At 48.0% G+C, this 24621-nt stretch overlaps 1 protein-coding gene across 5 annotated transcripts in view; it reads left to right on the plus strand.

The window, feature by feature from the left end:
• Positions 1-24621, plus strand: part of Akap12 (A-kinase anchoring protein 12) — a 91197-nt gene that overhangs the window by 55726 nt on the left and 10850 nt on the right. The window contains exon 1 of one of the 5 annotated variants that reach the window (XM_023706249.1): positions 8983-9075. The exons of the other annotated variants lie outside the window; for them this stretch is intronic. Within the exon in view, the coding sequence (XP_023562017.1) occupies positions 9051-9075 (25 nt within the window). The 5' untranslated portion in view covers positions 8983-9050. Of the gene's footprint in view, positions 1-8982; positions 9076-24621 lie in introns of those variants that run through there. 5 annotated transcript variants of the gene reach the window in all.

Consider the following 24621-nt stretch of genomic DNA (forward strand, 5'->3'; position numbering starts at 1 on the left):
CAGTCCCCTTCTACACACAGGGCTAGGGTCTGGCTGCGTGATGAGCCCCGCCTAGCGTGCACAAGGTCTAGGGTTCCAAACTCAACACTAGGGAAAAAGAATGTTTGTTGCCACCTGTGGTACCTGCTACCCAAGTGGCTGAGGCAGGAGAATCCTTTGAGTCTAGGAATTGGAAACCTGCCTGGGCTGCATCTCAAGTCCTCTCAAAAAACAAAAGGAGACATCCACAGAGTTAGTATCCACCTCTGTTTGTATCTGAGAATACCAGTCTGGTGTTTTTAATCCTCCCACCAGCTGGAGCCCAAAGGCCTAAATACATCCATTGCCCCCATCACATAGATAACAGAAAGGGCTGGACTAGAAACCAGCGTCTCAGACTTTGGAATCCTCTTTTGACTATACCATTTGACTATACCAGACATGGGGTGCCCGGAATCATGTTACGATGGAAGTATCACCCAGCACCTCGGAATGAGTTTGGTTTTTGTGTTTCTGAATACACTTGGTAAAGAAATTTTTTTTTGCTTTTACATTAAGGTTCACTTTCTGGCTTGAACCAGTTTTCAAGTTACTAATTAAGATGGTCCCAAGGTGGAAGGGAGCTAAGGGTGCTGATGTGTAGACCATCTTGTTTCATGCCTCCTCTCCTCCTCCTTTCTTAATTTGGAGACGGTGTCTCATTGTGGGTCCTAAGCTGTCCTCAAACTCCTCGGCGCATGTGATCCCCCAGCCTCAGCCTCCTAAGTAGCGGGGATACAGGTGGACCACCACGCCCCACCCATCTCCATTTCTTATACAAGACCTTAACACCCCACAGCTAGGTGTTTGTCTCCCAGTTTTGAAAGTAACAAAGGTTTGGACAAGTGTAGACAAATCCTGGAAATTGCTCCTCATTGCACTCTTGGTCTCTCTGGGCTCTTCTTGCCTCAGCCTCACACAAGGTGGTGCAAGTCATTTTAAAAAGCAAGGCTGGGATTACATCAAATACGCCATTTATAGTTTACTCTGAATGAAGAGCTGCAGGCGTACACGTGAGCACTGATGTTTTCCTTGTTGGTAGCTGTTCCACAAGTGTCATTTTTTGCCAAATACTGAATAGAAGAGATGTGTTGCTATTTTACTACTATTGGGATACTTAACTTAGCTCACATAAACCTTCACTTCCTACGTGATGGCTCCTAGAAGGAGATTGCCAGGTTAAAGAAGGCATGGGCCCAATCAGGGGAGAAAGAATACTTTATTTGCTACTCCTCTTATTACCCAAATTGAATGTTTTTTTGTTTTTGTTTTTATGAGACGAACTTTTGCTTTGTAGTCCAGTCTGGCCTCAAACTCACAACCCTATAGGGCTGGCCAGATAAGATAGCTCAGTGGATTAGAGCACCTGCTTAGGTTCCCTGACCAGGGTTTGATCCCCAGCTTGCTGTGCTGGCCCCACCCCTGGGGTGCACTGAGACAGGGATTGAGACTGGGTGTGGTGGTACCCTAGACTTTGGGATCCCTGGGGGGCTCTCCCAGCTCTTGGGCAACTAAAAACAGGAGGATCACTATGAGTCCAATCTGTGTAGTGAGAACCTGTAGACCCTGTACTAAATACGTAAAAAAAAAAAAAAAAAAAAAAAGAGCACCTCACAATCCTCCTGGCTCAGCCCCTGAAGTACTGGGATCACAGGCATGAGCCACCCTGCCTGACTCAAATGGAGATTTTAACATTTGTTTCCCCACCTCTGCAGCTTTTCTATTATGTCTAACAGTGCCTTTGAAGGACGGTTCTTCAGATTAGTATTTGGGGATTTTGAGTGGAAATCCTCACATCTGCATAAATGTATCCCAAGACTATGATGATCAGCCGGTATTGGTCTGTGTTCGTAGCTTGGGGTGGAGGCCTTGAATACTCCAGCCCAGGGGAGCCCTCTGTGCTGCCCCCTCACTGGGACATTCAGACTCTGTGTGCAGGACTTGACCTGAGTCCTCAGGGCCCACCCCTGCGGGCCAGCAGCCCTGTGTGTGTGTTGGTGCCGGACCTGTACACTCCCCCATCTTCCTCAGCAATGCAGGAGAACAACTGCTAAGCAGTACTTGCGGATGAGGTGTTGCCAACCTTCTAGAAGGCATTTAAAATATGGGATAGCCCAGGTGCGGAGGTGTACGCCTGTCATCCCAGCTACTCAGGGCTGAGGGGCTGAGGAAGGGAGCATGTTTCCAGCCGAGTGTGGGCCAATTAGTGAGGCTAGTCTCAAAATTAATAAAAAAGGCCAGGGTTGTGGCTCAGCATGGGAGCACCTGCTTAGCACCTGCAGGGCCACTGGTGGGCTCCAGGTTAGCCCTTCACCTCTCTATCCTTCCACCACCACCACCGGAAAGAAGGGGTACATTAAACCCGTGGGATGGTGTGCCTAGGCTGTGTTCAGCCACCACCTGATAGAAAAGTGCCTGGAGCGCCCTGGAGTTTGGGATCCCTGGGGGCCCTAAAGCCCCTGGCTCCTTCCTGCAGATAGTGAAGGAGGTCTAATGTATGTGCTATCTCTTCTTTTACTGAGCCCATTTGGAACAGTTTTAAAATTTCTTTATTTTTCATTGATTCATAGTGTATATTTAGGGGGCACATTGTGACATTTTAGGAAGGTGACACAACAGCGATGGGGTGAGCCTAGTTTACATGCTCATCACCTCAGACGCCTGCCTCTCCCCTGTGTGGGCAGCAGGCTCTTCCCTGCCGGCTGCTTTATATACTATGTTCAGTCAGTCGGTGTTAAGCGTGGAACCCTGCCGTCCATGGGGGGTCCAGGTGACTCTGTCCCCCCCCAGCTGCATGGCCACAGCCACCAACCTCTTCTACCCAGCCCTTTCTGGGATAGCAGCCATCATGCAGTGTGGTCCTCCAGCAGTTATGAGGGAGGGACACTGGGTAGTCACCTGCGGCTAAGAGTTTCTTTCTCCATCCTTCTCCAGGCTGCAGGATTTCATTTGGTGTCTGCTGCCTGCGATGCCAGGTTGAAAAGAAAACAAAAAGTGACATAGACAGGGGGATGCTGGGGATCTGTGTGGGAGCCCCAGATTTCCCATCTGCCAGCCCTGTGTCGGAATTGGATGCTTAAGCATTGCTGGGTATGATGGTGCACGCTTGACTGTAACTTCCAGCACTCGGAGACAGGAGAATCCCTGGGAGTTCCAGGAGACACTGTTTCAAACAAATCAACAAAATAAATAGGGATGCTGGAAGTACAGGGGCCCTGGTGTCTGCAGAGGATTATGCCTGAGCCTTGAATGGTACCCTAAGAAGTCACCACCACAGCCCTGCACGAAGGAAGCTGAAGATCAAAGACTGTCTTCTGTGTCCTGGGAGATCCTGTCCCCAGCCCCAGAGCTGTGTTCTCAAAGGCCATACCCTGCTTGCAAATACCAGGGCCGGGGCAGGGGGCTCCTGCAGGGCAGGTCAGGGCTGATACCTGGGGAGACCAACCGACTGCCCAGGAGCAGTGTCACAGGGCTTGTGGTGCCAGGGAGGAATTTGTCTTGTCCGTTTCTGCCATGTTTCTTTGCCTTCTTGCAGTTTTCTTGAGCTTTTTTCTTTTTTTCCATTGGGATAAAATACATATAACATAAAATTTACCATTTTAATCACGCTTCAACGCACAGCTCGGAGGTATTAGGTACATTCACATTGTGTGTGGTGCAACCCGTCTCCATGCTTGTGAGCTTGAGGAACTAAAACTCTGTTCTCCTTAAACTCTAACCTAGCAGCAGCCTCCCTGTGACCCTGGCGGCCACATTCCACTCCCTGATGTGTGAGTGCTTTCGATTCCTCATGAGGTAGTCATGCAGTCCCTTGGTGTCTGATAACTGTGGAAATCCCCCAAGGATGCTAAAGTCTGCTCAGATCTTTTATAAAAATGCCTTACGATTTGCATATAATCATGCACATCTTACATGTATTGTAAGTGACCTCTCAATTACCGGTAATATCTAATACAGTGCAAATGTCATGTAGTAGTTGCTATTTTCTGTTGATTTATGGACAAGGAAAAATATACATGTTCGGTACAGAAGCAGCTTCTTAGAAGTCTTTATGAAGCTGGGTCTGTTGGCAAATAATGGGAATTGTAGCCCTTTGGGAGGCTGGGCAGGCAAATTACAAGTCTGAGCCCAGCCCGTGTGACTTGAAGACTTAGATAAGACTCTGCTTCAAAACAAAGTGAAAAAATGGGCTGGGGATGTAGCTTCGTGCCAAAGGCCTTGGTGCAGGCCCAAGGAAAAACGTGTCCATTGGTTGAATTCTTGTGTGACAGACCCTTGCAGAGTGCGGGCTGGATGTGATCCAGTGTGCATTCAGAGCTGGATGCATTTGTTGGATCTCATGGAGAGTGCTTCCCTGCTGCCAGGGCTGGCGTACAAACACATCCCTGGCATCCCAGGCACTGTTTGGGGCCAGCGTGGACAACCTATCAAGACCCTTTCTAAAAGGCTGATGGTGTCTAGCAGGCATGTGGCCCTGAATTCAATCTCCACACTCTCTCTGTCTCTCTTCTGTCTCTCTCTCTGTCTCTCTCACCCTCCCTCTCTCTTCCCTTCTCCCCCTCCTTTTTTCCCTTCCTCCCCCCTCCTCTCCCTCCTCTCCCTGCTCCCCTTCCCTCCTCCTCTCTCTCCCCCTGTCATTCATCCCTCACTCTCTCCAGAACCCCAGGTCTAGGTAACCTTTCATCTGTGTAAATAAATGCACTTAGGCAGTACTCTTTGGTAGTCACTGGCTTTCACTTGAAGCTTTCCTGTGGTCACCTGTGTCGCCCCGCAGCAGTGTCTCCTGCCTTTCACTCAGGTCCTGTTGCATCTCCATGCTGAGTCCACCCGATCCTGTGCTGATCCACTGTGAGCACTCAGATGTGACTGTCCATCTGTGTGGGTGTGCATTTTGTGCCTCCTGGGCCTACATCTAGGAGAACTGCTGGGACATCTGGTAAATATATGGCTCATGTTTTGAGGAAACACCGGAGCTGGACTAGTTTACATTCCTAGTACAGTAGTAGCATCGAGTTCTGACTGCTCCACTCCTTGTTAACATTGTCTTTGGTTTTCCTTTCTGGTCTTTCTCAGGATTGAGCCGTGGTCTTCTCTCTGAGCCACATCCGCATGCTTTATTTTGTGACAGGGTCTGGCTAAGTCAGACTGGACTATGAACGTGTGATCCTCCTGCCTCAGACTCCCAAGAGTTCTGGGGTGTCAGGTGTGCACATCTTTTTGATGATTGTCTTTTTGAGAAAGAGTCTAGCTCTGCAGTTCAGACTGGCCTTGAGCTCACTTTGTAACCCACATGGGTGAGCTGGAACCGATCCCGATCCCCCTGCCTCAGCCTTCAGGAGTACTGCATTATTGGCCTGCGCCACTGCACCCACCTTGATTATGGTCTTTTAAATTACCGTCGCCCCAAGGGATCTAAAGTGGCTCGGACTTGCATTTTCCTAAAGGCTAATCATGTTAAGCATCTCTCCTTGTCCTCACTGGCCATTTGTACTCATTTTTCCTCTCACGTTTTTCCCTCCCTAAAATGTGGGCTGTGTGCTGCAAGGCTTTTAAGATGGCACACCAGAGTTTCACGGTAGGGCGTTTCTAGTCTCCCAGCCACTGTCTCTGCTCTTGCCGCAGCCTCACCGATTGCTCTGAGGGTGACACTGTAGGGCATACACTGGGCAGCCCTGAAGGTGCGTCTGCCCTGACTTTGTCCCGGCTGCCGCATCCTCATGCACTGCCTGCCTTGGCACACCCCAGGTGCCCCATTATTCAAGAGCAAGGGCGCCAATGCTGCTCCTGAGCTGAGAGAACTCCCAGCCACCACCTCCACTCGGGTGTGTGTGCCTCCCACCTAAGACAGGCTGGTAGTGATAGCTGATCAAGTGGGACCCCAGGGTGCTTAGCACCATAAAGGCCAAGTGTGGTGCAGAGTTGGGAAAACAACTTTGTGTTCTGTGTCATCTATCCACCTATTGACAACATAGCAAAGCTATTTTTCCCCAATATCTGCTTTGGGTGAGGAGCTCTACCTCTAAAAATGGAGAATTTGTTTGATTTGTTTATAGAGAATGCAAGTTGCCAGCCCTTACGCTGCCCTCATGCCTGACCTTCCCTTCCGAGTTCACCGGGTACACTCACAGGGGGGCTCACCAGCAGCCCCGCCCCGCTGCCAGGCCTGGATTGCTGGCCAAGGGTGGAGATCAAAGCTGAGCTCTCTGCTGAGGCTTTGACAGCTTGCCATGCAGCCTATTGCTCTGTCTTTCTCCTGGCTTAACTGTCTCTTGCAGAATTTCAGATCAGATGTGTGAGTTGTAACCAATACTATACAAAGAAGGAAAAAAAAAATACAGTCAAGTTGCCAAAATTGAAAAGCAGAGCATTTACTTCTTAACATTTTCTTCTTGGGGTGGGTTCTACAATTCTAAGGGTAAAATGTTTTCCTGTCCATTTCAGTGGAATAGCAGCAGCTAGAATTGGGACTCGGAGAAGTGGCTGGTGATACAGCCAGTGTATCACAGAAGCCCCTGGAAACAGCTTGGTGTTTTTGTTGTTGTTGTTGTTTTTAATGTATTTGATTGTTATAGGGTCTCCCTATGCAGCTCGGACTTGTAGTGATCCCCCTGTTTTCAGCTTTCCCAGCGCCGGGATTACAGGCATGCGCCACCATGCTCGGTCTCTGTGGGCGGCTCAGCCAGCCCTGGGGTGGGGTGGGGCAGCACGCGGTGCCAGGGATCGAACCTTGGTCCCTGCGCTTGCCTAAGCTTGCCTAAGCAGGTGACTGAGTCTGCTGAGCCATCTCGCCGGCCCGGAGCTTGGGTGTTTTGAGAAGGGGCACAAAGGCTGGCCATGCGCTGGCACAACCGTAGGTGCTGAGGGGTGATGTAGACCTGAGATCTCCGCTCGCCTGGGAAGGGCGCAGATAATGCAGCCTGCTAATACCACCTCCGGAGACGTCCTCATCCCGGAGCCCCCCGGCCAGGACCCTGCAGGGCGGGGGTCCTGAGGAAAGATGGACAAGCCACCTTCCCTCCTCGTGGGCAGGACACCTCATCCAGCCGCCTGTCACGCGCACCAGACTCTCATATAACAGGAGCAATTTGTGAGCTGAAGTTAGGAAACTGCTAAGTAGTTTCATCCAGACAAATGCCCATCGCTCTCTATATCAGCTTAGACTTGCAGCCAGGCTGGTGTTTGCTGGAGTAAAAGACGAAGCCAGGCAGGATTTGGCCAGGCGGAAGCTGAGTGTTTTAAACTAGGTCTGATAGGCCCCGAGGACGCATTCTCCGCTTTGCTCCGGCTGGGCCTGAATGTGGTGCACAGCGCTCCCTGGTGGCCAGAAGGAGCAACTACGCACCTTGCCTGCTACCCTGTCAGGGCTTCAATATTGGCTTCCCTACTTTATCATTGCTGTGTCGCCTTGAGGGCCCCGCCTTCTGGCTCAAGCTGAATAGAACAGGGTCTGAAGAGAAGAGCAAGAGTAAAACCTTCTTTGCTTAGAGAAACAGCCAGGGGCGATCAGGTCAGACTAGCAAGGCATGGAGTAAGAGACCAGGGGATAGAGTGGACCTGCCCTAACAGAACTGAGCTGTTTTCAGTTCTGTGTATGTTGACAGGGTCTCAGTACGCAGTTCAGGCTGGTCATAACTCAATATGCAGTTCAGGCTGGTCTTAAACTTACAGTGGAGTCCAGGCTGGCCTCAGCCTCCCGAGTGCAGGGACGCAGCACTGTGCCACCTCAGCCAGCAAAACTGTTCACATTTTGAGAGCACACAGATTCACTCATCATTTGAGTCTCTTTGTAGAACGAACCTGAAGCTTCGGTGGAAAAGAACTGAATTCTAGAGCTGTCTACACGGGGCGGGGGAGTGGGGGTGGGTGATGGGAATTGACTGTGGAGCCTCACACAAGCCAGGCGAGCATTCTGCCCCTACGCGACCTCCCGGCTGTTCTCCCCACCTCCACCCCACCCCAAACCCTCTTTGGAGACAGAGTTTCACTAAATTGCCCAAGCTGGTCTTCAGCTTCAGATTCTGTGTGCCATGGCGGCTGACTAGATTTCTCTCTCTCTCTCTCTCTCTCTCTCTCTCTCTCTCTCTCTCTCTCTCTGGTTTCACTATATAGCCTAGCCCAGGCTGCCCTTGAACTCACAGGGATTCTCTTGCCTCGGCCTCCCACCTCAGCCTCTCAGGTGCTGAGATTACAGGCCCACAATCATGTCTGACCTGGCTCCAATTTTTCACTTAATTAATTTTGTAGTGCTAGAACTCCAACCCAGCGCCTCAACTGAGGTGGGTGAGCACTATGTCCCTGACCCACATCTCCAGCCTACTAGAATTTGTGGATTTTAAGTGTTGGTTAAGCCCAATAGGTGTCCCCTGTTTTAGACACATGAGGTGTGAGTGTCCCTGTTGCAGTAGGGAATGGCTTGACCACCCACTCCATCCCCCCATGCTCTAGTATTTCTACTTTTTAAAGGTTGCCTCAAAGTAATTTTTACAGACACAACTTGCTTTGTAGAAACACTTTCCCCGAGAAATTAGGAAATAGGACTCCTGCGCCTTGTCGGATGTGTCGTTTGTGCACGCGCGTGCAAAGCTGGTGGTGACACGGAAGAGCGTGGGTGTCACGGGGAACCGTGCTTGGCATCTCATCATCTTTTACAGAAATTGAGAGACCCGGAACGCAGCATCAAGCCCCGGAGGAAAGCTGGCTCTGAGCGCCACTTCCTTCCCCTGAGCCGCGGAGAGCGCCGACTGCCAGGGCTGAGCGCCGCATTCCAGCAGGGGCTGCTCCCGGGCTCGAGCATCCGGCCGCCCGCTGTGGCCGGGAGGGTCTTCCGCGGGGCCGGCGCGGGACGCGGTCCTGCAGCGGAGCCGGGAGAGGCGCGGTGTTCGGGAGGCGGGACGGCGCGCGGGCGGGGTCCCCTATAACAGGCAGCGCCTCCCAGCGCCCTCGTCCGAGTCCTTCCGATCACCCGAGCCCTCGCCGCCAGAGCAGGGCAGGGCAGGGCCGGCGGCCCGGTCCTCCCCGAGCTGCTTGCAGACATGCTGGGGACCACGCCGGTCCCGGGTAAGGCGCCGCGGGTCCTGGTCGGGGAGCGCCCGGGTGGGGACGCCCTCTTCTGCCGCTCTCCTGCGAGGAGCATCTTCGGGCCAGCAGGACCGCGCGAGCCCAGGGCTCCGTCTTTGCAGGAGCAGGAATCCTGTAGGCGCCCAGGGGAGACTTGGCAGGCTCCGGTTGTGCACCCTTTGCCCTGGGGGAGCGGCCGGCGGGGAGGAACCGCAGGGAACAGATCAGATTTGTGGGACTTTGAAAACAACTTGCTTAAATTTTTCTGCTAGCGTCCTGATGTAAGTTCCTCCTCCTGAGAAGTTGCCCGCGGTTGGCGTTTGGTCGGTCGGTGGGGACCTGCCGTCAAGGTGCACTTAGCCTTGGAAAAGACGGCGCTTCGGCTCCGGTGTGAGCCGTGCTATTTTAATTATTTCATGAATGCCCGTGCTGGGGGTGGAACCCACGGCCTCACAAGGGCTCTACCCGAGCTACATCCAGCTCGTACTGTGGAGTCGCACAATCTATACAGTTGGTGGCCACTCTGAGAGGCGGAAGCAGGACGAGTGCAGTTTCCCGCCCAGGCTGGGCAGCTTTATGACTTAGCCAGGAGCTGTCCCCAAATTGAAAAAAGGGCTAGGGTTGCAGCGCGGAGTGAAATCCCTTGAGTTGAGTCTAAAGTATTGGGGGGAAAAAGTAGTGGCTAGCAGGCAATACCATTTCATTTAGGCTTATTTATTTTTGGAGAAGAATTTTTTTTTTTTTTTTGTTGGGGCGGGGGGCTAGTTCAGGCTGCCTTAAGGACTGGTCTGATGTGGCTTGTGGAGCCCCATGGGCATCGAACCTCAGTCCTAAACGCCTGACTGCATTCTCCCAAGTGGCGCTTTAAACAACTGAGCTATCCGGCAGATGCCCCTTTATTTTTGGAAAGGGAGGGAACCCAGGACTTTTCACTATCAGGCAAGTGCCCCTGTTGAGCCATACCCCAGCCCAGGAATTATTTACAGATAGGTTTTACTCGTTTGCTTTCTAGGCATTTGACTTTGTGGATTATGACTTTCTTTCTTTTTTTCTTTCTTCTTGAGACAGGATCTCATTATGTAGTCCAGGGTAGCCTTGAACTCAGAGATACCTGCCTCAGCCTCCTGAGTGCTGAGATTACAGGCTTGCCCCACCATGCCCAGCCTGGATTATAAAAGTTAATGCATACTTTAACACAGGCCGGAGAGATAGCTCAGTAGAGGGCCTGAGTTCAATCCCCAGTTCCACAAATAAAAACAAAAACAAAAAACGTACTTTAACAAATAAGTTACCTAACTCAAGGCTTAGCTCCTCTGACTTGGTAATTTGTAACCCACTTTAAGTCTGTTTCCTTAAAAATCCGCATGTTTTCCAAAGTTCAGCCCCCTTTGCTAATTTCAATTTGCAAACACAGGTATTATTTCAATATTTGAAGTCTTTGCTGCCAAATGATGTGTTCTTAAAAGCGCCAATGTAGAATTTCTAGGATCTTAGACATTCTCGTAATTTAACTGTTTCGGCAAAGCTTGTCCTTCCCATGGAATTTTAAATGACCGTGTAAATTTAGTGAAACTAAAAATATCTGACTTCCTACAGATTATCTTGTTTACTTTGAGATTTCTGTCACATTCCTCCCCCACATTAACTAGAGTTTTCTATTTATCAGCATGAAATTTTAATGTGACATCTAGAAACTGTTATTAAACGTTCAAAATAGAAAACAAATTTCTCTGCTTTTGCAAGTCATTAAAGTAGCCAAGAATGAAATAATACAAACGCCCACCCCTGGCAGCAGTAGCCTTTGGAGTGGTTTGTGGGAGTTCACACTTCTGACTTCTTTCTGGGTGGGGTGTGTGTGTGTGTGTGTGTGTGTGTGTGTGTGTGTACACAATATGTGTATCATATTCATTATGGAATTAAAGGTAGTCCTTTTCTTTTTGTTTTTCTTTTTAAAGCAGTAATTCAGAGTTAGTAGATGTGGGCCACCAGAAGGGGTTTTTAACAGTTGGTTCAGAGAATCCTGGCAGAAAGCTAACTGAACACAATTATGGGAAGGCTTGTCTAGATTTTCATTTTGTTTTTCTGTCTTTTTTAGACAGGGTCTTGCTATGCAGTTCAGGCTGGCCTTGAGCTCACTTTGCAGCCCAGGCTGGTCTCCAACTCTTAGCAATCCTCATGCCTCAACCTCCCAAGTCCTGGAGTTACAGGTATGCACCACGATGCCTGGCCTAGGATGGTCTAGTTTTTAAGGCAGTCTCTAGTAACTGGATCTGTTGCTTTCTGTATTTTACTTTTATTACAGTGTGGCGAGAAAGGATGTGGTAGTTTTGCATTTCTGACCAGTAGTAAGAATCTGCATGAAAATTTAGTAGCAAGTAAATATTTCCTAGTGGGACAAGTAAAAAAAAAGAAAAAGAAAACTTCCAGTGTCTTTATGTTGCCTGCAAAATGTCCAGATAAGGACCATTTATTTGTTTGTCTGTGTATTGCTTTACACTGGAGAGTTTTATTTTCTTCAAGTTTTGGGGGCTGGAAGTTCCAGATCACAGTGCCAGACAATTCAGTTATAGTACAGAAGGTTTGTGATCAGTACTTCTGGCTTTTTTTCTGGACAGTGTCCCTGCAGTTCAGGCTGGCCTTGATTTTTGTGGACTCTCCTGCCTCAGCCTCCTTAGTGCTGGGATTACAGGTGTGGGCCACACTCCCTGCTTGATCAGTAGTTTTCTGAAGTAGTTGTTCAAAATCTTGAAAGGCAGTGAGGGTTTTAGAAAAGCTAGCATGAAGAATGAGCTAAGCATCAAGACTGTCACATCCTTAGGATCACTCATTTAACTACGGAAGAAGAAGGCAGCTGTGGTGCACTTCAGGTATTTGATTTTATTTGAGGAGGTTGCTTAAACTGATGGTGTTCTGTCCACGCCTCCCCCTCCCCCGCAATCCCCATAGATCTGAAGTGTAAACAGGAGAACTTGAATTAGGGATTAGTCACTTTACACTCTCTTTTGCATTTTATGCTACCTTAATTTACTCCTATCATTGAGAATTACTGAAAAAAAAAAAAAAAACAAAAACGATGCTTGGAAACAAGCTCAAGTACTCAGGTAATCTTTAAACTAGAGAAGGAATCTTCCAAGCAACATCTTCCCATGTTCTAGATGATTTATGATGTACTTCTCTATGCAAATCAGTTTTCAAAGGTAGCGGGGAACTCTGCTCTAAACTTCAGTGGACGCAGATTACAGACCTGAGCCATGAAATCTGCTCCTTTGTGATTGCTGTCCAAGTAACTGCTGCTTCTGGAGAGTCGACTCTGGGGAATGCATAGGACTTTGTGTCCTTTTTTTTTTTTTTTTTTTTTTTATATATTTGGTACAAGGTCTCACTACTCAGCTCCAACCTGTCACAATCCTCCTGTTTCGGCCTCTAGTGCTGGGGTTATCAGCATGAGCCAGCACGCCTAGTCTCAGTGGCTGGCTCAGTGCACCCAGGGGAAGGGCTGGCACATGTGGTGCCGGGGATTGAACCCTGGTCCCTGAGCTTGCCTAAGCTGAGCTATGTCGCCAGCCCGGCTCTGTGTATGTTATGATTTATTCTGCACAACAAGCCTGCAGATACTGGTTACTTATCTATGCCACTTTATATCATAAAAGTAAATTTCTCACGGCTTGGTACCCATGGCTTCACGGCTATCAGTGTAGCTGGGCATGGAGGCACGTCCTTTGATCTTAGTGATCTGGGTGCTGAGGCAGGAAGATTGCCAGTGTAGCCAGGCTGGGCAAGTTAGTGAGGCCCCGTCTCAAAAAGGCAAAGGGAAGGGATTTGCTGGAAAGTAAGCTCAGTGAAAAAAAAAAACAACAACCGAGTTCAATCTTAGGCACTGAAGAAAAAAAAAAAAAATACAGCAAAAGCACATACTGCTAATTATGGAGTACCTGGGAAAAGGCCTTTTGTGTGGGGTGGAATGTCCCTATCTGCAGCGGTGCCTGTGTTTTCACATGATGGCAAGGGCCATGGACAACAGTGGCGACCACTTGTATGTTCCTTTGTGGAGTTTTGCCTTTATTTTATGTATTTGGTCTCACTATGCAGCTCAGACTCGTAGTGATCCTCCTGTTTCAGCCTCTCCAGAGCTGCGATTACAGGCGTGAGTCGCCATGCCTGTCTCAGTGGCCAGTTTGGCTCGCCATGATGGGGCCAGCATGGCATGGGGTACCAGGGATTGAACCTGGGACCTTGTGCTTGCCATGCCAGTGCTTAGACTGCTGAGCTATCTCTGGCCCAGTTTTGCTTTTTCTGAGTGCAAACCTCAAACATCACCTCCTGGAAGCTCTGTGATTAATGAGCTTTAGAATAAAAGACTTGGATGTGTTAGCATATAAGGGATGGATGTGAATGCGGAGAATTCCTGGAATAACTCCAGGACAAGGCTGGAAATGGAGAAGGGGGTTTAACCAACTCCAGATGTCACCATAAGCCGCCCTCATGTGCCTGGGGACAGAGAGCACTCGGTATTCTAAACCTAAAAAAATGAATGCTGTAATTTTTGCCGTGTTTTTTTCTGCTAAAAATGATGTGCCCCGGAAACCCCAATAGCAAAATGTAAATGAAACATTAAAATGTTGTAATATGTATGAGGACACACATCTTACTTTTTTCTTGAAAGCCTGTCAAATAAAAAACAAATTATACTTCACTGTCAGTCTCTCAGCGTAGCATCAGTGGCTATCCGCTGGGAACCAGCTCCAGGACCACCTCAGACACCCATATCTGCAGGTGCTGAAACCCTTACAGGTCACACATCGTGCTTGTGTACAGCCTACAGCGTCCTCGCCATCACTAAAGACAGGCCCTAAGCTGATGCCAACGCTGTATAGCAATGCTCTTCAGGGAGGTGATGAGAGAAGGTCCCCGCGGGTTTGGTCCAGATCCAATTTTCTCTCCAAATCTTTTTGTTCTGAGGCTGGTTGACTCTGCAGCTGCCCCTGTTGTGGAGGGCAGAGGGCAGCTCCCAGATCCCTTCTGTGATAATGCTGCTTTGGGAAGAAAGAGAGTGGTGCTGCTTGCACTAGGGATAGATGGATGTGCAAAAGTCTGGACACACAGAACATGCCGTAGGAGACAGTGGAGGATTAGGGTCTGCCCTCTCCTGGCCAGTAGAGACTGAGGATGATACAGGGAACCTCCAAATGACACAGGGAGAAAAACTGATCTTGGGGTGGATGACCTCCAAATGATAATAGGGGAAAAATGATCTCCCAACCTAAAAACTACCTGGGATGAGCTCATGTTCTCTAAAACCAAAGAATGAATTGTATGAACAAACAGAGGTTATGAGCAGAATAGATTTATTGGACGGAAAGAAAGCTCCTGTCTGAGAGAGGGACAGGAGTGGGGCCCAAGCGGGTGGTCCCCGGGAAGCTGTCACTTCCAGGGACTTTTTATATAGAGTAAAACCATGTGGTGAGGCAGGTCTAAGGTGGTGGAGAACATGGGAGCTAAGGTGGGCATGAAGTGGGACAAAGTTTTGGTCAACCAATTTTACAAGCACCATTGCTCAGGTAAAATTGATTAAATTCAGTTCCAAATGGGGAAGTGAGTCACCTAGCAAGTGGGCATGAATCCGGGACAGGGTGTCTTCCTGTTGGGGGTTCGGTTAGTGACTCATTTGGGCTGTTTCAAGGTGGTTGATACCTATTTAGAATATCAATCCCTGATGCCCAGCTCTAGGGATGTATGTCGCTGTGTGTTTCCTCTTTTGTCTTGGTCTTGAGGTCTGGCCCATATGGGAGTGTCTGTGTCTTCCAAGTTGCAAAGTCACCTTGTCTTCCATACTGTCTCCTTGCGGGACCTGTCCCTGTCTGACTGCCTATAATATTTCTTTCTTTTCTTTCTTTCTTTCTTTCTTTCTTTCTTTCTTTCTTTCTTTCTTTCTTTCTTTCTTTCTTTCTTTTTTGGTGAAACTGGGGATTGAACTCAGGCCCATGTGCTTGCCAGGCAAGTGCTTATTCCACTGAGCCATCTCCCCGGCCCCTGCCTATAATATTTCTAACTAATTCAGTTGCCTGCAACAAGGAGGCCACTGTTGACGGCTTTTGGAGTGGACTCCCTGCCTGTCTCATTCTGATGCTTTGGCCACCTTTAGTATTTCATGGACACTCAGAGCCAGCCTCCCTGCTCCCACTGGGGATGGCACCAAATAAATATGTTTTGTTTTTGAGGCAGGTTCTTGCTCAAGTCCAGGCTGGCCTCAAACTTGTGGCAGTCCTCCTGCCTCATCCTCCTGAGTGCTAGGATGACAGGCCTGCACCCCAGTACACCCAGCTGTAGGGCAGACTGATCTCCAGGAGGGCTGGGGTATAGCTCCATGGTAGAGCACATGCTTATGGATGAAAACTTTGGTTCAGTTGCCTGCCTGTTATGGATCACTCAGAATAGGAACCAGATCAGCCAGATTGGAATTTGGAAAGCCGTTTATTACTGAGCTCAGGGCCCCCATCAGCTCTCACACAGGAGAGGACAGCTAGCCCTGGAAGCAGGGGGCTTTTAAAACATGAAACCACATTCTGTTAGGTAAACAAATTCATTGACACAAAACAGTGCTTTCAGGGTCATTGTGACCACTACCCAGACTGAATTTCCTGGGGCTTTTAGTTTCTGGTTATCTTGCACCTGCAGGCAGCCTTGCATAACCCAAGGTTACAAGAAGTTAAATCCCATTTAGTTTCCTTATGAAGCCATCTCTGTAATCTAACTTTGTTTACAGGGATTGGTTAGGTAGGAATTTTATCTAGCAAACAGCAAGTAACAGCCACTATTTACTAAACAACTTAGAACAGTGGTGAGTATACATTTACAACAGAAAGCACAAGATTTACATTTATAATCTAAAACGTGAGTTGACCCATTACATTCCCTCCTCCCATTCTGTAGGGAGCTGATGCGTCAAATGAGGGAGGGAGGTGTACATGGTATTGCTGGGAGGTCACCCTTCTGGGTGCCGGGCGAGGGCTCTACCTGGTGAAGCCTGTGCCAGTGAGCACTAGACCTTCCCTCCACAGAAGTGCGCTCCTTTTATTGCCCTCTGGAATTGGGGATTGACCCCAGGCCCTTTGCACTGAGCTATAAACCCACCTCTATTTTTAGTTTCTAATTTGGAGACAGGACCTCTTTAATCATTAAGTTGCACTACCCTCCCGCCTCAGCCTCCCAGTGTGCATCACCATCGTGGCTGTTATGTTGTGGACTCTAATCACCACACTGGGAACAAGAGTTCTACTAATCGCTCTTCTGGGCATCTCTACCTCCAGACCCCGGGGAGGGGGCTGGGGGCTCCGAGGACTGCTCACACGGAAAGCAGAGCTGGCGCATGTGGAAAGATGGACTGCACGGCGCAGGCGCACGGTGCAAATACGGGCCAGCAGGGCAGGCGTGATGGTGTAGGTCTGTAATCCCAGCAGCACTCGGGAGGCTGAGGCAGGAGGATGGTTACGAATTGAGACCAGCTGGGAGGGTGGGCTCAAGGCCAGCCTAAGCTGCATAGTGAGACCCTGTCTCAAAAATAAATAAATAAATAAATTAAATTAAATTAAAAAAGAGGGCTGCACCGGGCTGCAGGTGCCCCTCCACTCTCTTTCAGGTCTTTCTGCGGGAAGTCAGAGAGGTAAATCCAGGCGCAGCAGATGTTCAACTTTGCAGACCTTGCTTAAATTCTGCTTCTGAACTCCAGGCCCGTGGCCTGGCTGCTACAGAATGGTCAACACTGCCCTCAACTGGAACCTGCAGGAGGAGGATTTGTGCGCTTGAGTGTGGCAGCAACAGTGGAAGTTGGACCTATCCATTATCTAATGTGAGGGCTTGTAAAAGATCAAAGGAGCCGCTGAGGTTGATCTGGAATGATTTATCAAGAAAACCCTCAAATTCGAATGATCACTACCTCTGGACATTTCTCACTTGTTGCATCTTTGGGTCTTTTCTGCAATTTACATACTTTGTTTTGGGTTGTGTGTTATTTTTGAGGCAGGGGTTCACTATGTCTTCCAGACTCGCCCTGAACTCACTGTGGCCTGAGCTAGCCTTGAGCTCTCCGTGATTCTCATGCCTCAGCCCCCCAAGTGCGGCGATTACAAATTAGCGCCACCACGCCTGGCTGGATTACTTTTGGAAACGACCAGAGTTAAAAACAAAGCATTTTAGCCTGTGGAAAACAAGGGCACTCCCCCCCCCCCAAAAAAAAAAAATTCATTAGCATCTTTTATTGCTGTAGACAGCTGAGGGCTGAAGTACTGGACTTGCAGGCAGTGTGGTGGGTGGGTGAGCACACCCGAGAAGGCAGGCTTGAGAAAATCTGGGGTGGGCTTCCTGAAGGTGGCAGAGCCGCACAGCACAAGTGTGTGTGGCCAGAACTCCACCACCGACATGGATCTGCCCTTTTGGGTATGGGTGTGTGTGTGAAATTACAAGTTTAAATCTATATTGTGTGAATGTGTGGCAAGGATTTACTAGCTTTCTCTTAAATCGCATGAGGTAGATGCCACTCTCCCCAGCCCTTTAAGTGCAGCTCTATTTTTTTTTTTTTTTAAATAAATGCACACTGACAGCTGCACTTGTTAACATTTTGCCTCTTTCCCCCACCCTGCTCTAGTGAAAACAGAACAGACAGCAGATTAGGTTTCTGTTGTCTTCTCTGAAGGCGCGGGACTTAGCCCTGCAAGTGCAAGTTGTGTGTGCATCTGGTCCTTTACCCCTAAACTCAGTGTTTCTTCCCTCCTCCTTGTCTTCCTCCTCCTAAGACTAGGGGTGTTCCCTCTCAGCGTCAAAATATATTGTCAACATCAGACCTTTTGTGTTAGTGAACATTCCAGTTGTGCTGTGTATTCTAATAATGTCCTTTTAAGCATGTTTCCTTGGCCCTTGTCTGGAGCATTTCTTTGTCTTTGAGACATTGATAAGGATGAAGCATATATAGTCTACTTACACCTATTCTCTCTCTCTCTCTCTTTCTTTCTTTCTTTCTTTCTTTCTTTCTTTCTTTCTTTCTTTCTTTCTTTCTTCTTTCTTTCTTTCTTTCTTTCTTGTATTGGATTGTTTCAGGTCTCACTTATGCAGCTGGGAATCTTGGTGATCCTCCCGCTCTAAGCCTCCCCAGTGCTGGGGTTACAGGCAAGCTCCACTGTGCCCAGACTCTGGCCGGCTCAGCCTGTCTTGGGGACAGGGCTGGCTTGGCATTTCACCAAGGTCACTGAGCTTGCCTAAGCATGCTCTTTAGCCGGCTAAGCTATCTCGCTGACCCCTGCACCTATTTCTTACTTTGTGTTGTGTCGTGATTCAGTATGGGCCACTCATTCGGGTTTGGTGGTGGTTGTTTTCTTTCTGTGCTTGTGTTTGGGGACAGGAGTTTGCCCTGTGACCCAGGTGTTTTGAATCACTTAGGCAGAGTACAGCAGACCCGATGGTGCGCCCTTCTCAGGCTTTTAAGGACACTGTGCGCCTGTCCTTCAAGGCTGGCATTTAGATTTGTGTGCCATAGAAAAGGTCCTCTTGGACAGCCACCACATAGAGCTGCCCAGCCTCCCTTCGCCCCCACTCAGTCCAGAGATTATTGTTCCGTGCAGCCTTTCTGCAGATGGGTGCAAGAGGAGGGGCAAGGGCTCTGTGCATCACCACGAGTGAAAGGGCGAGCTGCAGGCAGGCCTCCCTTTTTTTTTTTTCTTTTCTTTTTTTTTTTTTTTTTTTTGGCTCCAAATGCCTTCAGGGCAGGTTTGGCTGGCTTGAGTTGTGGGGATCGAACCACAGCAACACGAGCCTGACTGCTTTGTTGAAGCAGCCACTTAAATAACTGAGCTAAGGGGCAGGCCCCCAGGCCTCCTTTTTCTTTTCTTCCTTCCACACTGGGAATTGAACTCATGACCTCGAGATTGCTCAGCACATCACCCCTTTTTCTTCAAACATGACTATAAATCATGAGTACACTCCACTTTTTGCACTAAAATAGAATTCAAATTGTCCACTTAAAATAGAGTAATTTTTCCATTAAAGTGTGGGGATTTCCATGAAATACTTGTTCTTCCCTCAGTGGCATTTATAAATTATAAAGTGCCTGCCTAGGCAGATGCAGGGCATTATAGCACACGCCTGTAATCCCAGCGCTTGGGAGGCTGAAAACAGGAGGATCACTATGAGTCTGATCAGTGTAGTGAGACCTGTAGACCCTGTACAAAAAACTAGTATAGAATTGACTTTTCTTGTAAAACCCTCAAACTTTACGGTTTGCTTGCACTGTGCACGGTGACTGTCCACCCTTATCTTGTACCTGGCTGTGGTGCATCTGCTACCTGTGGTGACACCATCGCTGTACTGTCACCCACCACTTTTTTTTTTTTTTTTTTTAATTATTTTTAAATTTTTATTTGTGTGTGTGTGTATGTGTGTGTGTGTGGCCAGCTCAGCCCACTAGGGGGCGGGGCTGGCTGGCATGTGGTGCTGGGGGATTGAACTGTGGTCCCTGTGCTTTGCTAAACTTGCTCTAAGTAGGTGCTTCAGACCACTGAGCCATCTCACCAGCCCCACCCACCACTTCTTGCCATGAGCACCCTGTTGTACTTTCATGAGTTTGGACACACGAATGGCGGCGATGAGTTTTCACTGCCCTGAGCTCCCTTCTATCCATCCATTCTCTTCTCCCCAGTCCTGGATCTCTTTACTGTCTCCATTGTTTCACCCTGTCTAGGATGTTAGGAGCTGGGATCACATCGTAGGCAGCCTCTCCAGACTGGTGTCTTTGTACTTAGCACTCCACATGTGAGGTTCCTCTGGGTCTTCTTGTGGCCATTTTGTTCTAGTGCTGACTCTGCGCATTGTTTACCACTTGCTCGCAGAAGGACTCCTGGGTTGCTTCCAGATTCTGGGTAGTTACAACAAAACTGATCAACAGCCACACCCAGTGTTTGGTGTGTGTTTAACCCCTCAGTTTGTTTGGGTAAATACCAAGCAAGGGATCACCAGACCCTAATGTGTGTAGAATAAGAGACAGCCACACTGCCTCCCGGGTGACACTGGCTTTGCATTCTTCAGTGCTGCCACGTGTGAAGTGGACCAGTGGGAGGGAAGGCTCAGCCGTGGAGCATCGTGTCCTTCCGTGTCCAATGACCATGATTCTTACACTCAAAAGTGTCAGGCTCTTCCAGCCAAGCCAAAGCCACACGCAGATTGCCACTACTCTCTGGCTGTTCCCGTGCAAGGACAGCTGCACCAGCAATCAGCAGGTTGTGCCTTCTGGGTCCAGTGCAGCAGGACCAGCTTTGACACCAGGGCTGGCTTTGGCATGTGTATATCTGGCCTGGGGAGACTCGGGTGGTGCCCGGGGCCGCAGCATGGGCAGCTGCATTGGTGGCATGGGGTTGGATGAGTTCAGCTTCTGTCCTGCCTTGGAGCTGCAGAGGGGCTGCACACCATGCCCCAGTGGAGGAGCCTCTGCCATGAGCGCGGCCCCACTCTGGCCTGCCCACCTAACTCGCCTTGGGAAACTGGGCTTCCGCAAGGAGGGGGCCAGAAGGGCCAGGGCTGGAGATGACATCGGCATTGGATGTCAGCTGCACCCCATTCTGGGCCCCTTTGCATGAGCCTGGCCGTGTGCCAAGCCCTCCCGTGGTGTAGCTGCAGGCCATGGTGACCCCGGTTTAGGAAATGAAGGGACACAGTGAGGGGAAATGGTGTGGCATCTACCACATTCCCCACCCCAAGTCACAGCATACCTGTGTTTCTTAATTCTAGAGAGGCTGATGACGGTTTGAGGTCTCAGGCTTGAGGCAGGAAATTTATATTTCTATTCCTTACTAGTAAAATTACACTAGATAATTATTGGGGCTTGGCTTTTTCACTGATATAGTTCCCATGATATCATCCACGTTTTTAGAGAAGAAGGTCACATCTTGTGTTGCATTTAAAGTGTTTGTAGAATTGTCTCTTGTAACTATGCTTTTCTGACAGGAAATCTTACAGAAATAGTTCATGAAAATTAGGGGTTGGTGGGGCTGGTGAGATGGCTCAGTGGTCTAAAGCACCTACTTAGAACAAGCTTAGCAAAGCACAGGGACCATGGTTCAATCCCCCAGCACCACAAGCCAGCCAGCCCCGCCCCCTGGTGGGCTGAGCTGGACACACACACACACACACACACACATAAATAAATAAAATTAAAAAAATTATTAAAAAAAATGAAAATTAGGGGTCGGGGAAATGGCTCAGTGGAATAAGCACTTCCCTGGCAAGGGCCAAGCAAGGGCCTGAGTTCAATCCCTGGTTCCACAAAAAAAAAAAAAAGAAAGAAAAGAAAAAGAAAAAGAAAAAAACACTTAGATTAACAAGCAAGCTCTCCATGGTGCTAACTTATACTAGAAACAAATGGAAACTTAAAACATTTTTGTCTTATTTGAGAAGATCACACATTTAAAAATAATAGGAAAACATATCTAATTGCATTGAAAATGTAGAAAGAAGGTTAAAAACTTGGCAGCCTAAGGTGCCTGAAGTCTTTGTTTTGAATATTTGATTCAATAATATGGGTGGTAATTTTTCCTTATTGATTATAAGAGTTTCAAATTAGTCACAAAATGTGTTTCATTTTTTGAGACAGGGTCTCATGCCATGTGGCCCAGGCTGACCTTGAAGTCACTAGGTAGCCTAGGCTGGTCTCAAACTTCTGTGATCATAAAGTGATATAAATCAAAAGCATTTATGGATTCTGGGGGAGCATATTATTTCTGCATTTCCAAATTTGTCCGTGTTTCAAATATTTGCTGCTGTACTGGAAGTGTTGTTGTAGGAGTTGGTTAAAATTAAGCTTCATTTATGCTGAGGATATTATTAAGTATGTTTTACAATATTAGTATGTGTTTGCAGGATGTAGGGATTATGCTCTCCACATAACGCATTTTCTTCACGTTTACTGCCTCTGCCCCACCCGTCCTCACTTTTCTTCTTCTCCAGATTCCTTTCCTTCTCTGCAGGGCCAATTTCCCCGATCTCTCCCTCTCTCCCTCTCTCTCTCTCTCTCTCTCTCTCTCTCTCTCTCTCTCTCTCTCTCTCTCCTGCCCTCCCTCCCTCCATCCCTCCCTCCAATACCAGAGATCAAACTTGGGACCTTGTGCTTGCTAGGCAGGCAGGTATGCCACTGAGCTATCTCTCCAGCCCAGTTTTTCTCATTACTTATATTTTGGATCTCTCATTGCAGAAACCCTGTGGTATTGAACCTTTTGTGATTGACTTACTTCACTTAGAAGTGTTGTCTCAAGATTTATCCATATTTCTTCAAATGACTCGCATGTATCATTCATTCCTTAGGGTTGAGTCATATTCTCATGTGTGTAAATACCACACTCTTCCTCCATCCTTCTGTTGATGGGCATATAGGTCCCTTCCATGGCTTTCGGTTGTGGGTTGCATTGCTGTAAACCTGAGCGTGCATGTATCGCTGCCCTAGGATGACTTCAGCTCCTTCAGGAAGACAACCAGGAGGAGAAGTGTAGCTGGGTTAGATGGAATTTCTAGTTCATGAAGAATTGCCATACTGATTTCCATAATAGCTGTAGGTGTTTATGTTCTCCCCAACAATATGAAAAGGTTCCCTTTCCTTCATGTCCTTGTACAATTTCTATTGAGATCTTTTGTGTTAATTTTAATTGACCTTTTTGTTTATTACCAAAGCAGTACAAGTCCTATGTAGAAAATTCAGAAAAGCAGGATTGAAATATATTCCCATCCAAACATCATTGGGGGGTGGGTGTTGACCTGCTTAAGTCCAAGTCTCTGCTTTTTTATTTTAGTAAAAATTGATCTCACTGTTTCAGTGACACCCACATGAGATAAAGGCAGAAAGGTTCATTATAGCTTTTTTGCAACCTCAGTTTGTAGAGGGCCCAGTCCATAGCCAGCTGGCTTGAAGGCAGGTGGCCTGGCAGAGGAGATTATGGTGTGACAGGCAGCAGGTGGCATGGCAACAAGCCTACCTCTCCCAGCCTTTTGGGTGGTGCCACCCACACCCATTGTCCATACCCTAATCTAGCATCATGCCCTTAATCCACATTCACACTCTCTAATCCAGCCACCTTCCAAATCCCTCACCTATGGCCCACATAAGGCCTTGAAGGATATCCAGATACAAGCCATAGCACTCACCTAATCTTAAATCACACTCTGTTTCTCCCAAGAAGACTCACAGAGTCTATAGTTGTGCTAATGAATATCCAATTTAGATTTTCCCCCCTTTTATGTATGTGGTACAGGGTCTTGCTATGCAGCTCAGACTCATAATGATCCTCCTGTTTTCAGCATCCCCAGTGCGAGGATTACAGATGTGTGTCACCACACCCGGACTCTGTCTTGGGCTCAGTGCTTCCCGAGGGTGGAACTGGCTCAGCATACAGAGGCATTCAGAACCAGGGATCAAACCCTAGTTCCTGCACTTGCCAAAGCAGGCGCTTAGTCTGTGGAGCTATCTCACTGGCCCTGACTATCCAATTTAGGACCAGGCCAGGCATCTGTGCTTATTGAATAACTTAGATCTTTTTCTTTTTTTACAGTACTGGGGATTGAACCTAGGGATGCTCTATCACTAAGCTGTATCCCGCTGCCCTTTGTAATTTTTATTTTGGGACAGGGTCTGGCCACGTTGCTCAGGCTGGCCTCAAACTCTTAGTCCTCCTGTCTCAGCCTCTTGAGTAGCTGTCTTTAAATCTCATCTTTAAATGTCAATTTAGCAGAAGTACCAGTTGCTCAGTTCATTCAGTCCCATTGACTTGCTTTTATTTAGCCTGTAATGGTTTGTAAGATTTCAAGCCTATAGAAGACTATATAGTAAATGACTATGAAAATATTTGGCCTAATTCACCACATGTGGAAGTGTGGCCGTCTTACCTCCCCTCTCCCAAGCTGTCAGGTGTCCCTTGCAGACTGTCCTCTGTGTTTCACTTGGCTCTTGTCCCATGTGACCCTGACGTAGCAGGTCAGGCTAGCAGTCCCTTCACTGTGGATTTCCCTGGCTGCTTCCTCACTGTGAGCCCTGTGACGCACTACTGACAGGAGTGCCATGGATGTGATCCGCTGTCCTTCCTGTGAGCGTGGCAGGAGGCAGATGGACTTTGTCTCAATTTTGAAGATGTTATTAAGCTTGACCATAGAAGCAACGTGGCATCTACCATATTTCTTCTTGTAAAGGGACTTTACTCTTTTTTTTTTTTTCCAATTATTCACTTTAATAAGATAAAAGGTAGAATAGTGATGAAACAGTTTCAATACAGGTTAGTAGGATGTTTACAATAATTAATACATTGCATAGTATTGTCTTCATGGGATTTTACTCTTTCTAATTAAGTAATTTGTGTATTGACAAGCTCACTGTGTGTTTCCTAAGGACTGTGTGTGTGTGTGTGTGTGTGTGTATGTATGTATGTAAGAACACTGAAGATCTATTTTCTTAAGTCAACAGAAAATGGAAATATACTTTTTAAAGGTTCTAATACTAGGAGAAGATATCATACAATGTCTTTTAAA

The sequence above is a fragment of the Octodon degus genome, unplaced genomic scaffold (genome assembly GCF_000260255.1).
Source record: "Octodon degus isolate 3935 unplaced genomic scaffold, OctDeg1.0 scaffold00246, whole genome shotgun sequence".
NCBI classification, from domain to species: domain Eukaryota; kingdom Metazoa; phylum Chordata; class Mammalia; order Rodentia; family Octodontidae; genus Octodon; species Octodon degus.